Raw genomic sequence first — 16,665 nt, forward strand, 5'->3', positions numbered from 1 at the left:
GCCCCTCGAGGCCTCTCCTCCCTCAGCCCCCCCCATTTCTCCCCCCTCCTCCCGGGATCCGCCACATTCCCGCCCTCCCCTCCCAAATCCCCGTCGTTCCCAACCCACCCGGCGCCGCCTGACGTCACGCGTGGCGCTGCTGTGACGTCAGCGATGACGTCAGCGAGCGGGCGGTAACGAGCGGCAGACGCCGAGCCCCTTCCGCGAGACCTCCGGGCGGCCCTAACCCCGCCCCCCGGTGTTGCGTCATAACCAGAAGTGCTACGTCATTGGGTAGCGAGGCGTGACGCGGCGCTTTCTGATTGGTCGGCGAGAAAACGGGGCGGGGCCCGGCGGGCGAGCGCGCTGGGGGAAGGAGCGGGGTGAGCGCGGGGCTCCTTAGCAACGGGGGACGGGCCCTTAGCAACGGGGGGCTCCTTAGCAACGGGGGACGGGCCCTTAGCAACGGGGGGGCCTGCTGGGGGAGGTGGGGGTCTCCTTAGCAACGGGGGACGGGCCCTTAGCAACGGGGGGGCCTGCTGGGAGGGGTGGGGGGCTCCTTAGCAACGGGGGACGGGCCCTTAGCAACCGGGGGCTCCTTAGCAACGGGGGAGGGGCCTTGGCAACGGGGGGGCCTGGTGGGGGGGCAGGGTAGTGGGCTTCTGAGCAACGGGAGCCGGGCCCTTAGCAACGGGGGCCTAGCAGAGGGGCTCCTTAGCAACGGGGGACGGGACCTTAGCAACGGGGCGGCCTTAGCAATGGGGGGGCCTAATGGGGGTCTCCTTAGCAATGGGGGAGGCGTCTTAGAAACAGGGGGGCCCTTCAGGCACTGGAAGGTGCTCTAAGGTCTCCCCATTGCAGCCTTCTCTTCTCCAGCCTCAGCACCCATGGGATTACAAAGTGCTCTGGGTTGGGAGGGACCTCAAAGCTCATCCAGTCCCAACCCCTGTATGGGCAGGGACACCTCCCACCAGCCCAGGGGGCTCCAAGCCCCATCCAACCTGACCTGAGACACTGCCAGGGATGGGGCAGCCACAGCTTCTGGGGGCAACCTGGGCACCCAGGGGCTCAGCACCCTCACCCCAAACAATTTCTCCCTCCCTCCCTGCCCAAGAAACAGAATCCTGGAATGGTTTGGGTTGGAAGAGAACTGAAAGCTCAGCTCATTCCAACCCCCCTGCCATGGGCAGGGACACCTCCCTCCCAGATTGCTCCAAGCCCCATCCAACCTGGCTTTGAACACTGCCAGGGATGGGGCAGAGACTCTTTTCCTGGGCAACCTGGTTCTAAAGCTCAGCACCCTCACCCCAAACAATTTCTCCCTCCCTCCCTCCCTCCCTCCCTCCCTGCCCAAGATCTCCTCTCCATCTCCCCTCTCCCAGCTGGAAACCCTTCCCCCTCGCAGGGTCCCATCCCTCCAGGCCCTTGTCCCAAGTCCCTCCCCAGCTTTCCTGGAGCCCCTTCAGGCACTGGAAGGTGCTCTAAGGTCTCCCCGTTGCAGCCTTCTCTTCTCCAGCCTCAACACCCATGGAATTACACACTGCTCTGGGTTGGAAGGGACCTCAAAGCTCATCCAGTCCCAACCCCTTTCCAGGGGCAGGGACACCTCCCACCAGCCCAGGGGGCTCCAAGCCCCATCCAGCCTGACCTGAGACACTGCCAGGGATGGGGCAGCCACAGCTGGGTTCTTCCCAAAGTTCCTCTGTTAAAGGGATGGATTGGATATTGTTTTTTCCTAACAGGTTTTTTAGGGTCTTTCTTTTTTTTTCTTTTTTTTTTTGCATGTTAGCAAAGCAGTGAAGATGTTCAAGAAAAGACACCTCATGGCCAGGGACTGCCAAGCTCTTGCAGAAGGTTCTCCCTCCCTGACACAGCCCTTGAGTCAACAGCAAAACAGAAGAGATGTCAACAGAGGCCTCCATCCCACCCCCCACCCACGGAGACATCGAGGAGGTAGAGGGATTGGGATTGATGTGAAGGTTTTGGGGGAGAAAAATGGGAATGTGGAACAACAGGGTGTTGTGCAACCCATGGGAGAGTGATTCCAGGTGAGGGGAGTGGAAATGGAAGAAAATGGGTGGTTTTAGGGTGGTGTGTGACAGATCTGGGCTTCATCTCTGCTTCTGCTAGGTCAGGTGGCAAGAAAAAAGTGAGACCTTTGAGTCCTCAGCTCTGGGGGGGGCAGTGGGTTTGGCTTTTTGGGGGTGTTTTAGGCTCTTCTCACACCAGAAGTGCCTCCAGGTCTTTGAGGTGTCAGAGCTTGCTCTCCCTGAGGAGCTCTGCAGCAGTTGGGTGCTGCTCATGATGTGACTCCTGATTCTAGATGCTCTTTAGGATACTTATTAAATAATAATCTGAGAATTGTGAAGGTTGGAAAAGACCTTTAAGATCCTCAAGTCCACCCCAACAACTTAACCATGTCCTGAAGTGCCACATCCACACAGTTTTTGAGCATCTTCAGGGATGGGGACTCCAGCCCTGCCCTGGGCAGCCTGGGCCAGGCCCTGACAACCCTTTCCAGGGAGAAATTGTCCCCCAGCTCCAACCTAAACCTCCCCTGGCACAACTTGAGGCCTTTTCCTCTTGTTTTATTTCTTTTCCTTGGAGCACCAACACCCCCCTGGCTCCAGCCTCCTCTAAGGGAGTTGTAGAGAGTCAGAAGGTCTCCTCTCAGCCTCCTCTGCTCCAAGCTCAACACCTTCAGATCCTTCACCTCCTCACAAGTTCTCCAGAACCTTCTCCTTGCTCTCCAGCTCCTTCTCCATCTTCTCCAGACCCTTCTCCTTCCTCTCCAGACCTTCTCCTTCCTTTCCAACCCCTTCTCCATCTTCTCCAGAACCTTCTCCTTACTTTCCAGACCTTCTTCTTACTCTCCAACCCCTTCTCCATCTTCTCCAGCCCCTCCTCCTTTCTCTCCATCCCCTTCTCCTTGCTCTCCAGCCCCTTCCCCAGCTCCATTCCCTTCTCTGGACACTCTCCAGCCCCTCAATCTCCTTCTGCTCCTGAGGTCCCCAGAACTGACCCCAGGATTGGGGGTGCAGCCTCCCCAGTGCCCAGCACAGGGGGACAATCCCTGCCCTGCTCCTGCTGCCCACCCCACTGCTGAGCCCAGCCCAGCCCAGTCAGGATCCTGGTGGCCACCTTGGCCACCTGGCCACACTCTGCCTCATATTCAGCCCCTGGTGACCAAAACCCTCTTCTGATGGAAACTTTCCAGCTGCTTCACCCCAAACCCAGGTCCCAGAAATCCTGGAGGGCTTTTGAGCCAGTGAATCAGCACATGAGAGGGTTCAGGTCTTGAAGTGAAGGTGAAAGAGCTGCCTGCAAATGGCTCTTGGGCCAACCTCCAAAGTTGTGTGAGGACAAGAGGGGCTACAGACACGTGGGGGTGAGGAGAAAGTAAGAAAAAAACATCTGGAGTTATTCCTGGGTCAATAAAAGGTGAGAATGGGGCATTTCTGTGATGCTTTTTTATGGAATCCCAGAATGGTTTGGGTTGGAAGGGACCTTAAAGCTCATCCAGTTCCAACCCCCTGCATGGGCAGGGACACCTCCCACCAGCCCAGGGGGCTCCAAGCCCCATCCAACCTGACCTGAGACACTGCCAGGGATGGGGCAGCCACAACTTCCTTGGACAACCTGGGCCAGGCTCTCCCCACCTTCAAGTTCAAGAATTTCCTCCCCATCTCCAACCTAAATCTCCCCTCTCCAAGTTTTGAATCATTACCCCTTATCTTGGAGCTCTCTCTGTACCTTGGGGTGAGCTGACATCTGGTGAGCCAGGATGAAGCAGAAGGTTCCTTGACTCTGCTCATATTCATGCTTTGCTTTTCCATTTCCAACTCAGCAATGTCTTTATCTCACTTCAAAAAAAAAAAGTCCAGCTTTTTACCACCCTGTAAAAAAAAAATCCACCCTGTACAAGCTCTGATGCTTCAAGGTTTAGAGTGTTGGACTCAGACTCGAGCACAGAAGTTTTACTTTCTGAACAGATTTTCTTTCTCACCAATAAGACCTTTAAACTCTCCCTTCAGGAGAATCCAGAAATAAAATACATTAAAATCAGTACTTGGGACTTTTTTGTTTTGTCTGCTCAGGTTGTCTCTTAGTTGAGCTGAAATTAGAGAAAGCCCTGTCTTAAATTAGAGGAGGTTTTAGCCTAAATTAGGGAAGAGCAGATTTAGAGTGGATATGAGGAACAAGTTCTTTACCTTGAGGGTGGGGGACCAAAACCAGGGTGCCCAGGGAGGTGGCTGAGGCCTCATCCCTGGAGATTTTCAAGCTGATGACCTTGAGAGGTCCCTTCCAACCCAAATTATTCCATGATTCTGTAAGCACTGGGGTATTTTGCAGGATAGGAGGAGTTCAGGATGAGTACAACCAGTGCTGGGAAGGTTCAGTCTGTGTCCCACATGGACTGTGTGGTTCCCAGAGAGTGGAGAGGCTGCTGAAATCAGTCTCTTGCCAAGTTTTGGTGTCCTTTATCATCTCCAGTGGTTTCTGATGTTGTAGCCAGCAAATACCTGGCAAGAAATGTCTGGTTGTCCTCTGAAAGGCCTTGATCTCTCTTACCCTCAGGTAGGAGCAGCCTGCTGGAGGCTCAGTGCTGTGACCTCCTCACACTGCAGAGCAGAAATTAAATCCTGCTAGATTTCAAAATCTTCAGATTTAGATTTAATCTTTAGATTTTTTAAAATCTTCAGAGTGCTTCTTTCCCAGATGAGAAAACTGGGTCTGTTCAGCTCAGGGGAGACCTCATTACCATGGCCCAGAACTCCAAGGGGGCTCCAAAGGAGATGGAGACTCCCTGTGTACAAGGAATCCCATGGACAAGGGGCAATGGGCACAAGGTGCTCCTGGAGAGATTCCAATTGGACACAAAAATAAAAATTTTCCACTCTGAGGCCAGTCAGACATTGGAATGGTCTCCCAGGGTGGATTCCCCCACTTTGGGAAGTTTGAAGTCTCAGCTCAGTGGGTGCTGGGACATCTCAGCTCAACAATAACATGAGAAGGGTTGGAGCAGCTGATCCAGGAGGTCCCTTCCCAGCTGGAATTATGATCCAGGAGGTCCCTTCCCAGCTGGAATTCTGTGGTTCTGTGATTCTTATTCTCTGGGTTAAGAACAAGAAACAAGAACAGGAGGAAGCCCAACCTCAGCCTGAGGCACATCACAGCTCAGGTCTTCTCTTTTGTTTCCTTCCTGGTTTTAATTCCTAAGGGAAAAATGTCAGGGTTTAACACTGCCCTGGCAATTAAACCAAATAATAGATTATTAATCTCTCCCCTCCCTGATAAAGGAGGGAGAGAGAATAAGGGAGAGAGACTGATGGGTTGGGAACTAAACTACACAGCTTGAATGGAACAGGAATGAGAAATAGGAAAAATGACTAAATCTCTACAAATCTACAGGAAAATTGATCCCAGGTTCCTCCCCCCTTTCCCCCAAGAACTCTCCCATCCCCACTGAGGCTGCAGGGCAGCCCTGGGAAAGTCCAGGCTGGAATCCTGGGCTCAGGAGCAGTTGGGAGCTGGAGGCAGGAACACAGAGATTCAGGCTGGGATGGATCAGGAGCAGAGGCAGAGGAAGGGATGGAATCCTCCCAGGATGCTGAAGCAAAGAGGGAGAGGGGAAGAAGGGGAAGCAGGAAGGGCTTTGAGCCTGGGGATCCCTCCAATTTCTCCTGAGGATGAGGTGGATGGGATGGAATCCTCTGTTTGGTCAATTCTGGTCATTTCTCTTGTCTGTTCCTCCCCACAGGAGGGTTTCAGGTGGGACCTCTTGACTCCTTTTCTCCTTTTGGAGGGCAAAATGTTCCTCAGAGCTGAGCAGTGTCCTTGGCTCTGCAGCCCATTCTCCAGCAGTAACTATAACCATGGAGTGGGCTCAGTCCCAGCAGCAGCCACTGCCTGAGAAACTTGCTGTGAATTTCAGCAAGTGCAGCTCCTGACAAGAGACTGAGCTGAAAGCAAAAGCACAAGGCAGAAAATCCCCTTTCTCCTGGCCCAAACCAGGACACATCCCCACCCCACATCTTCCCCTCTCCAAACAGAGACTCTTGGTCATTGATCTGACCAAAATCAGTAGAAAACCCCTCATCAAAGTCCTTGGATTTTATGGCTGGGTTGCTTTTCCCCACGTGTCATCTCCATGGTTTCATGGTGAGGAGCAAAAGGATGAGAGGAAATCCTCTCAGGCTGCACCAGGCTGGAGATGAGGAGAAACTTCTTGACTGAAAGGGTTTTTTAAACACTGCCCAGGGGGGTGGTTGAATCCTGGAGGTGTTTAAAGGTTGTGGAGTTGTGGTGCTGAGGGCCATGGTTGGGTACCTGGTGCTCTTCCAGCTCTGGATTGGGTAGAGTTGAGTTAATGGTGAAAGATCTTTCCCATCCAGAAGGATTCTGTGATTCTGAACACAACATTCCTACTCCAGGAGCTGGAATGAAGGCTCCATGGGCTGGGCATGGATTTCCTCTGAAAAAATGGACTATTTCCTCTGAATAAATGAATCCCCTTTGTCCTGGCCCAAACCAGGACAGAAGCTCTCCCACAGAATTCATTCTGCAGCTGTGTTCTGGGCTCTCATGCAGCTGCTGTGCTGTGTGGTTCAGTGCTGCTGATCTCTGAGGCTGTTGCATGGACCACATTATTTTCTTCTAAAGGTAGAGGAGGTGTCAAATGGACCTTGAGAGCACCCAGGTTATGTGGACAGTGGAAAGAGATCAGTGTCATTCTCCTGACTTCCAGAAATTGTCAGAGAAGCAGAATGGGTCATTTGGAGCTCATGGAAGAGCTGGCAAGAACTACAACCACCTCACACAGCCTCTGCTCTCCCTGTTAGCTGAGTTAGGAGCCTTTGCACTTCTTCCTGCTGACTCTTCTCCTGCTCTTCCTCTTCCTGCAGCCCAAGGCCACCAGAAGAACATCACTGATTACTTCAGGATCTCTCAGAGCCAGCAAGAAGGTCCCCCTTGGAAGAGTAGTGAACTCAAAGAAGAGGCACTGGATCCCCTCTTTATTGAACCTGATAATTCCTTCAGCAGGGTCCCCACTGGGATGGAGACCACCAGGGATTCCTGCTCCTTCCTAGAGGATGAGGACTTTGTACCAGCTCCCAGGAAAAAACCCAGAAAAAGGACTTCATCCACTGCATCTGCAGGGGTTCACAAGCTAGAGCATGGTTTGTGGGCTGAGCCTGAGGAGAAGCCAATGGTGGTTCCTCCAGAACCAAGCCAGATCAAGCAGGAACTTGATGAGATGGAAATTGAACCAATCCCTGATGCACACTATGGACTCCTGGGGACTCAGAACTGGGAAGTGCCTCAGGGAAGGATTGAGGAGCTGCCTGTTGAAATCCTGAGGAACATCTTTGCTTTCCTCCCAGTGACTGATCTCTACCAGAACCTGAGCCTGGTGTGTCACTGCTGGAGGGAGATAGTCAGGGATCCACTGGTAAGGACTTTGTGATCTTCATTTGAGCCTCTGCCTTCTGCTGCTGCTGTTTTGCCTTAGTCCTGTGGCTGCTTGGAATCAGGGAATGGTTTGGGTTGGAAATGACCTTCAAGCTCCTCCAGTTCCAACCCCCTGCATGGGCAGGGACACCTCCCACCAGCCCAGGTTCTCCAATCCCTATCCCAGACACTGCCACCTTTAAGGTCCCTTCCAACCAAAACCATTCCATGATTCTAAGTTTCTTCATTGCTTCTGTCCTTTGGTGTTTGAAACAGAACCAGTGTCCCCTACACCTCTTGTTCTAGGAAAAAACAGCTTTTTCTAGACAAGTTTGCAGGTGATGAGGAGCAATTATTTCTTTCCTCCCTTTCCTTCCCTATTTCTGTGAGGAGAGGCTGAGGAGCTGGGAGTGTTGAGACTCCAGGGGGACCTTAGAGCTGCCCCCCAATCCCTGAAGGGAACCTCCAGGAAGGCTGCAGAGGGACTTTTCAGAAGAGTGTCCAGTGCTAGGAGAAGGGGAAATGGTTTGAAAGTGCAGGAGAAGAGGTTCAGCCTGGAGCTTAGGAAGAAGTTCTTCAGGAGGAGGGTGCTGAGACTCTGGAACAGATTGCCCAGAGAAGTTGTGGCTGCCCCCTCCCTGGAGGTGTTCAAGGCCAGGTTGGATGAGGCTTGGAGCAACCTGGGCTGGATGAGTTGCAGATTCCTTAATTTAGTGTGGACAAACTCCACAAATTCTTCAGTGTTGTGACACTTGAGCAGAAGGATGTAATTTAAACTCCTGCAGCTCAAACCCACACCCAGCTTGGGGACATCCTCATGGTCCTGTCTGCCTGGCAGTGAAGGTCTTGGGGGATTTGGGGACTGAGAGATGTTCTCTGCCTCCTCTCAGGTGTCCCCATTGTCCCTTGAGCCTTCCTGTGTTCAAGGCCAGGTTGGATGAGGCTTGGAGCTGGATGAGAGGTGTCCCTGGGCATGGAGCTTGGAGGAGATCCCAGAATCACAGAATTGTTTGGGTTGGAAAAGACCTTTAAGATAATCAAGCCCAACCAGAACCTAACTCTACCAACCAGGAACTTTACCAAGTCCAGTCCTTAATCCATGGCCCTCAGCACCACATCTCCATGGCTTTTAAACACCTCCAGGGATGGCAACTCCACCACCACCCTGGGCATGATCTCTGAGTTGCCTTCCAACCTCACTCATTCTATGCTGGTTCTATGATCTCACACCAGGCACCTTTTTCCATCGAGCTGCAGGGACATTTTGGAACTCCAGATTATTCCTGGAACTCCCCTTGATGAGTTTCTTGCCAGAAGAAACCTATTTTCCAGTGCTGGGGGGTGAACCTTGGTGCTGTGTGCTTCCCATTCCAGTTCATTCCTTGGAAGAAGCTCTACCATCAGTACCTGATGAAGGAGGACACAGCCCTGCAGAGGGTTGAGCACATCTGCCAGGTTTTTGGGATAAAAAAGGAGCATGAAGAGTGTGTGTTGGGGCTGATCAGGTGAGTCCACTTCAGCACTTGAATTTGTACCTGTAGATCCTCAGAATTTCCTTGCTTTGAGTCTTCTATCATTTTATCCTGTGAAGTGCCAGGAGAGAAGTGGGTTTGTCTTCCAAAGAGGTGGGAGATGAGGGAGGAGCTGGAGAAATCAGTGGTAGGGTTCTAGAAATAGGTTGAAAACCCTTCCCTCTCCTACACTTGATGTACAAGTGAAATTTTGAGAAAAGAAGGGGAGAAGGGAGCTAATTGCTGCCTCATGGGGGGTTGTAGGGAGCATGAGGCCAAACTTCTTGCAGGTGCATGGTGAGAGGACAAGAGGCAATAGGAAATCCAGTTAGATCTTAGGAGAGTGGCCAAACACTGACCCAGAGAGGAATCTTCATGGAGTTTGGATCTGAGCAGGATCAAAACAAACAAAAACAAAACAAACAAAATCACAAATCACCAAATGTTGAGGTCACCCCTGCTTTGAGCAGCTGCCTCCCAACATCCCTTCTGCTGTTTTTATGATTTTGATAGCAAGGGAGAAAGGGATCCTAAAATCACAGAGTGGTTTGGGCTGGAAGGGTCCAGGTTGTTCCAAACCTTCACTATAAGGGTGCTGAGCCCCTGGCTGCCCCCAGAAGCTGTGGCTGCCCCATCCCTGGCAGTGTCTCAGGTCAGGTTGGATGGGGCTTGGAGCCCCCTGGGCTGGTGGGAGGTGTCCCTGCCCATGCAGGGGTTGGAACTGGATGAGCTTTGAGGTCCCTTCCAACCCAAACCATTCCCTGATTCCATGAAAATATGGTTTTGGGGTCTATCTCCAGCTGAGATATAAAAGCCCCAAGTGCTGTTCCAGGGAGTGTTTCAGAGCTGCACAACCCAGGGGCATTTGGATCTCCTTGCATCCAGTGTCCATCAGGATGCCCAAAGATGGGAGAACTTCAGTCCTTCCATCAGCTGATTTAACTGAGCCACTTGGGGGGTTCTGACCCTGCAGAAGGGGACAGGGCTGAAAGGACCCAGATGACAGAAAAGTGACCCAAGCACAGCCCTGACACAGATTATCCTGGGGATAAATTTCCCAGGATTGCTGTGGCTGCCCCATCCCTGGCAGTGTCTCAGGTCAGGTTGGATGGGGCTGGGAGCCCCCTGGGCTGGTGGGAGGTGTCCCTGCCCATGCAGGGGTTGGGACTGGATGATTTTTAATGTCCCTTCCAACCCAACCCATCCCATGATTCTATGATTAATGAGTCTGATCCCTGAGGAATGGCTTTGTTTCCTTATCAAACCCACAGTGGGAATTCCCTCTAGGCACAATTTGGTACAAGAACAGCATCAACAAACATTTACCCAGTGAGGATGCCACTGCCACCTGAGAGTTTGCCATCATGGCAAGAGCTGATCCTCTGCTCCTGAGGCTCTGAAACCAACTGCTAGGGAGCAGGAACAGATTGCCCAGAAAAGTTTTGGCTGCCCCATCCCTGGCAGTGTCTCAGGTCAGGTTGGATGGGGCTTGGAGCCCCCTGGGCTGGTGGGAGGTGTCCCTGCCCATGCAGGGGGTTGGGACTGGATGAGCTTTGAGGTCCCTTCCAACCCAACCCATTCCATGTTCCCAATTCCCTTAAGGACAACTTCTTGGTAAACAGGAATTAGGGTTGGAAATCCAAGTTCAGCACCATCCAGCATCCCAGGGAGGTGTCAGTTCCACTTAACTGCAGCCAGATTGAGGGTACTGAGGAGAAGACATCATTTCCTCAGAGAACAAACTCCCTTTTCTGCCCAGGTGTGTCTCTGCCATTCCCACTGGCCAGAAGGTTGATGCCAGTGGGGTCCTCCAGTGTTTGAGGAGTCATCACCTCTTCTTAAAGGCTGAAATCTGTGTCAACAACAAACTGCCCCATTTAAAGAGCAGGATGGAGGTAGGTTCAACAGTTGTTAACTCTTTTATTAAACAGCTTTAACAACTGCTGGTGCTTTGAGGTCATCTCAAGATGACCAGGAGTCCAACGTGAGTTCCTCAAGGGTTGGTGATGAAATGGATGATCCATAACACCACAATGGGAGCTGGAATCCAACATCTTTCCCCATGGAAAGTGGGATGGAGAGCATAGAGACCAAACTCTGTGGTGAAAACACTGGAGGGAGGGGATGGTATCCAGAGGGACCTGGAGAGGCTGGAGAAGCTCTGGGGCAAACTGGATGAAGTTCAACGAGGCCAAAGTGCAAGGTTCTGCACCTGGGTCAGGGCAATCCCATGGAAAAGGAGGAGAGAGGATTGAGGGCAGCCCTGAGGAGAAGGACTTGGGGGGCTGGAGGCTCAGAAGCTCAAGGTGAGCCCTCAGTGTGTGCTGACAGCCCAGAAACCAAGCAGGTCCTGGGCTGCATCCAAAGAAGCAGAGACAGAAAGTCAAGGGAGGGGATTCTCCCCTCTGCTCTGCTCTGCTGAGACCCCACCTGGAGCTCTGTGTCCAGTTGTGGAGTCCCCAAGAGCAGAAGGACACAGAGCTCCTGGAAGGTGTCCAGAGCAGAGCCACTCAAATGCTCAGAGGGCTGAGCACCTCCCTGGGAAGCCAGGCTGAGGGATTGGGGTTGTTCAGCCTGGAGAAGAGGAGGCTCCCAGGTGAGCTCAGAGCAACCTTCCAATATCTGAAGGGGCTCCAAGAAAGCTGGGGGAGGGCTTTGGACACGGGGGGGTAGGGAGAGGAGAAGGGAAATGGGTTAAAACTTGGAGAGAAAGGGGAGATTGAGGTTGGAGATGGGGAGGAAATTCTGGAATTGGAGGGTGGGGAGAGCCTGGCCCAGGTTGTCCAAGGAAGTTGTGGCTGCCCCATCCCTGGCAGTGTCTCAGGTCAGGTTGGATGGGGCTTGGAGCCCCCTGGGCTGGTGGGAGGTGTCCCTGCCCATGCAGGGGTTGGCACTGGATGAGCTTTGAGGTCCCTTCCAACCCAAACATTCTGGGATTCTCTAATTCTATATTAAATCTTTTTAACAGCCAGCTGCCACTTATGGATGGTCCATCAGGGGCCCTGGAGTGATCCTTGAGTTTCTGTTGTGCCAGGGAAGGTTTGGGTTGGATATTGGGCACAATTTCTTTACTGAAAGAGTGGTGAGGGTTTGGAATGTGGTGGAGTCACCATCCCTGGAGGTGTTGAAGAAACATCTGAATGTGGCTCTTCAGGAGATGGTTCAGTGGTTGTGGGAGTTGTGGAGTTGGGTTCATGGGTGGCAGAGTTAGGTGGTGTTTGGACTCCATGATGACCTTGAAGGCTTTGTCCAACCTTAATGATTCTCTGATGATTCCATGATCTCTGCCCTCCTGCATCTGAAGGGTTTCCCTTTGGGGTGTTCTGGGGTCCTGGTGACTGAAGATGATTTAACCCCTCAGCAGGGCCTGTGAGGGGTTTTTTTTAGTGTTGAAGCAGAGTTTTTCTCCTCCTAAAGGCTCAAAGCTTTTTGCTCTCTCCTTCTTCTCATTGTCTGCACCAGCCTGAGAAGCTCTGGGCCATTCTTGCAGTCATGGTGCTTTTTTCTGATGGTGTCAGGGACATCCAGAAGCTGCTGGGATGTCTGCTGAGACCTTGCTCCAAACTGTCTGCTGTGGATGTGACTGAGCTGCTGTACTGCACAGCCACCCTGCTGTGTGCCATGAGAGACAGGAACATCTCCATCACTAACAGGTGAGGGCTGGGAAGATGCTTCCTACCAGGGAGGGCAATCTGGGAGGGATGTTTTGGGCCCTTCACAACCAGAAGGAGATTGAGGGGCTGGAGAGTGTCCAGAGAAGGGAATGGAGCTGGGGAAGGGGCTGGAGAGCAAGGAGAAGGTTCTGGAGATCTCCTGAGGAGGGGCTGAGGGTGTTGATCCTGGAGCAAAGGAGGCTGAGAGGAGACCTTCCTGTTCTCTACAACTCCCTGGAAGGAGGTTGGAGCCAGGTGGGGGTCAGTCTCTTCTCCCAGGCAATAAAAACCAAAGTGAACCACCCTCAAGTTGCTCCAGGGAGGTTTAGATTGGGTATGTGCAACAATGTCTTCTCCAAAAGGGTTGTCAGGGCCTGGCCCAGGCTGCCCAGGGCAGGGCTGGAGTCCCCATCATCCCTGGAGGGGTTTCAGAGCCCTGGGGATGTGGGGATGAGGGACATGGGGTGGGGGTGGCCTTGGCAGGGCTGGGTTAAAGTTGGATTTGATTATCTTAGAGGTCTTTTCCAGCCTAACTGATTCTATGAAGCTCATTAATTTGAGCCATGTGCTGAAGATGTGGCCAGCAGGTCCAGGGAAGGGATTCTGCCCCTGTGCTCAGCTCTGGGGAGGCCACAGCTTGAGTCCTGTGTCCAGTTCTGGGCCCCTCAGCTCAGGAAGGAGCTTGAGGTGCTGGAGCAGGTCCAAAGGAGGCAACTGGGCTGGGGAAGGGATCCAGCACAGATCCTCTGAGGAGAGGCTGAGGGAGCTGGGGGTGTTGAGGCTGGAGAAGAGGAGGCTCAGGGGAGACCTCATCACTCTCTCCAACTCCCTGAAAGGAGGTTGGAGCCAGGGGGGGGTTGGGCTCTTTTCCCAGGCAACTCTCAGCAAGACAAGAGGGCACAAGAGGTCTCAAGTTGTGCCAGGGGAGGTTTAGGTTGGACATTAGAAAGAATTTCTTTCTGGAGAGGGTGCTCAGCCATTGGAATGGGCTGCCCAGGGAAGGGGTGGATTCTCCATCCCTGGAGATATTTCCAAAGAGCCTGGATGTGGCACTCAGTGCCATGGGCTGGGAACTGCAGTGGGAGTGGATCAAGGGTTGGACTTGATGAGCTCTGAGGTCCCTTCCAACCCAGCCAGTTCTAGGATTCTATGATTCTATGTGGCAGACAATAACTGCTTGTGGGCAGTCACCCACATCCCATCTCCATCTCCTGGGACAACCTAGGCTGGAAGAAGTAGGGAAGACCAGGTCTCTTCCACCACTGTCTGCTTAAACCACTCAAGGTTTGTGATAAGGAGCATAAGGAGGTGTCAGGGTTTAACACTGCCCTGGCAATTAAACTGAATGCCAGGTGATCTCTATTAATCCCCCTCCCCTCCCTGATAAAGGAAGGAGAGAGAATAAGGGAGAGAGACTGATGGGTTGGGAACTAAACTACACAGCTTGAATGGAACAGGAATGAGAAATAGGAAAAATGACTAAATCTCTACAAATCTACAGGAAAATTGATCCCAGGTTCCTCCCCCCTTTCCCCCAAGAACTCTCCCATCCCCACTGAGGCTGCAGGGCAGCCCTGGGAAAGTCCAGGCTGGAATCCTGGGCTCAGGAGCAGTTGGGAGCTGGAGGCAGGAACACACAGATTCAGGCTGGGATGGATCAGGAGCAGAGGCAGAGGAAGGGATGGAATCCTCCCAGGATGCTGAAGCAAAGAGGGAGAGGGGAAGAAGGGGAAGCAGGAAGGGCTTTGAGCCTGGGGATCCCTCCAATTTCTCCTGAGGATGAGGTGGATGGGATGGAATCCTCTGTTTGGTCAATTCTGGTCATTTCTCTTGTCTGTTCCTCCCCACAGGAGGGTTTCAGGTGGGACCTCTTGACTCCTTTTCTCCTTTTGGAGGGCAAAATGTTCCTCAGAGCTGAGCAGTGTCCTTGGCTCTGCAGCCCATTCTCCAGCAGTAACTATAACCATGGAGTGGGCTCAGTCCCAGCAGCAGCCACTGCCTGAGAAACTTGCTGTGAATTTCAGCAAGTGCAGCTCCTGACAAGAGACTGAGCTGAAAGCAAAAGCACAAGGCAGAAAATCCCCTTTCTCCTGGCCCAAACCAGCACAGGAGGAAACATGTCCTGAAGGAGCTGTCTGGTACCTATTGGCATCTCCAAAAGCAATTAGTGATGGGAGTTAATTTCTAACCAGATGTTGCTGGTGTAGTTCAAGCCACAGTGTCCCTGTGCTCCTCTCTTTGCAGTGACAAAGCCCCAGGAGGTGTTGTCAAGGCTAAAACACTTGTATAAGACACTCAGTGAACCAATTTGTTAAGTGAACACCAAGCTCTAAAGCTGATGAACTTTAGAGGCCCAAATTAGCCTTTTCTCAGGCTCCCCCCTGAGTCTGCTGATGGTGGCTCAGGGGAGAAAAAGGACCCTGTGAACCCAGGTCCTGCTGCCTTGGTGGCAGAATCTGAAACACAAACCTGGCAGGAGGGAGGGAGAGGCCACCAAGTTGTCCCCATGGTGCCTCTGAAGTCACTTCAAGGTACAGCTGTGCTCTAAAATATTAATCTTGCAAAATATTCATCTATTAATTGTCTCCTGCAACTCCCTGAGCTCCTGGGGCTCTGTACATTGTCCTGTTGGAAGTATTCAAGATGTTGGCAGTTTTTTAGGTGGATTATAGATAATTAAAAGGGCTGGAAGGGAGCTCTGGAGGTCATCTCATCCAAGCCCTGCCACAGCAGAGCAAATTGCACAGAGTGGTGTCCATGAATGTCTCCAGAGATGGGGGTTCCACCACCTCTCTGGGCAGCCTTGTTCCATTCTCTGCCACCCTCCAAATCAAAAAGTTCCTCCTCATGTTTAAATGGAACTTCCTATGGTCAAGTTTGTGCCTGTTACCTCTTGTCCTGTCCCTGGCAACCACAGAAAAAAAACCTGACCCCTCCTCAGGACACCCACCCTTGGAGTATTTCTAAGCATTGATGAGATTCTCCCCACTCATTCTTCTCCAGCCTAAAAAACCCAAGTCCCTCAGCCTTTTCTCCTCAGAGATGTCCCAGTCCCCTCATCATCTCCATAGCCCTTTGCTGTCCCCTCTCCAGCAGTTCCCTCTCCTTGTTTAATTTGTTCTTCATGATCTCTCAGTGACAGTTTCCCTTTTCTTCTTCTCCCAGGATCCATTACAACATTTTCTACTCCTTGTATCTGATGGAAAATGCTTCTGTGAGTATGGAAAGAGTAGAAGACCCCCTGGCATCACACTGCAGACAAGACTTATGGGCCAGGTAAGGTTATTTTAGGTGATCCAAACCTAAAGGGCCCTTGTGGGGCCTCCTGAACCTTGGAGGAAGAGCAAAAATTTCATGGCAGGGTTTGGTTGAGAAAACTCTGAGTTTTGAGGATTCATTCAACCCTTGTTCAGCTCCTTGACTTCTCCCAACCTTCCAATATCTGAAGGGGCTCCAAGAAAGCTGGGGGAGGGCTTTGGACACGGGGGGGTAGGGAGAGGAGAAGGGAAATGGGTTAAAACTTGGAGAGAAAGGGGAGATTGAGGTTGGAGATGGGGAGGAAATTCTGGAATTTGAGGGTGGGGAGAGCCTGGCCCAGGTTGTCCAAGGAAGTTGTGGCTGCCCCATCCCTGGCAGTGTCTCAGGTCAGGTTGGATGGGGCTTGGAGCCCCCTGGGCTGGTGGGAGGTGTCCCTGAACATGCAGGGGGTTGGGACTGGATGAGCTTTGAGGTCCCTTCCAACCCAACCCATTCCAGGATTCTATGAAAATATGGTTTTGGGGTCTATCTCCAAGTGAGATATAAAAGCCCCAAGTGCTGTTCCAGGGAGTGTTTCAGAGCTGCACAACCCAGGGGCATTTGGATCTCCTTGCATCCAGTGTCCATCAGGATGCCCAAAGATGGGAGAACTTCAGTCCTTCCATCAGCTGATTTAACTGAGCCACTTGGGGGGTTCTGACCCTGCAGAAGGGGACAGGGCTGAAAGGACCCAGATGACAGAAAAGTGACCCAAGCACAGCCCTGACACAGATTATCCTGGGGATAAATTTCCCAGGATTGCTGTGGCTGCC

General features: G+C 52.3%; 1 protein-coding gene across 3 annotated transcripts in view; it reads left to right on the plus strand.

Moving 5' to 3' along the window:
- Positions 1–344: 344 nt before the first annotated feature.
- FBH1 (F-box DNA helicase 1) overlaps positions 345–16,665 on the plus strand; it is a 41,256-nt gene continuing 24,935 nt past the window's right edge. For all 3 annotated transcript variants that reach the window (XM_071734246.1, XM_071734247.1, XM_071734248.1), the window contains exons 1-7: positions 345–362; positions 1,777–1,932; positions 6,885–7,432; positions 8,806–8,936; positions 10,702–10,837; positions 12,405–12,595; positions 15,761–15,871. In XM_071734246.1, coding sequence (XP_071590347.1) covers positions 1,782–1,932; positions 6,885–7,432; positions 8,806–8,936; positions 10,702–10,837; positions 12,405–12,595; positions 15,761–15,871 — 1,268 coding nt within the window. In that variant the 5' untranslated portion in view covers positions 345–362; positions 1,777–1,781. The remainder of the gene's footprint in view (positions 363–1,776; positions 1,933–6,884; positions 7,433–8,805; positions 8,937–10,701; positions 10,838–12,404; positions 12,596–15,760; positions 15,872–16,665) is intronic.

Source organism: Heliangelus exortis, chromosome 1 (assembly GCF_036169615.1).
Source record: "Heliangelus exortis chromosome 1, bHelExo1.hap1, whole genome shotgun sequence".
Lineage (NCBI taxonomy): Eukaryota > Metazoa > Chordata > Aves > Apodiformes > Trochilidae > Heliangelus > Heliangelus exortis.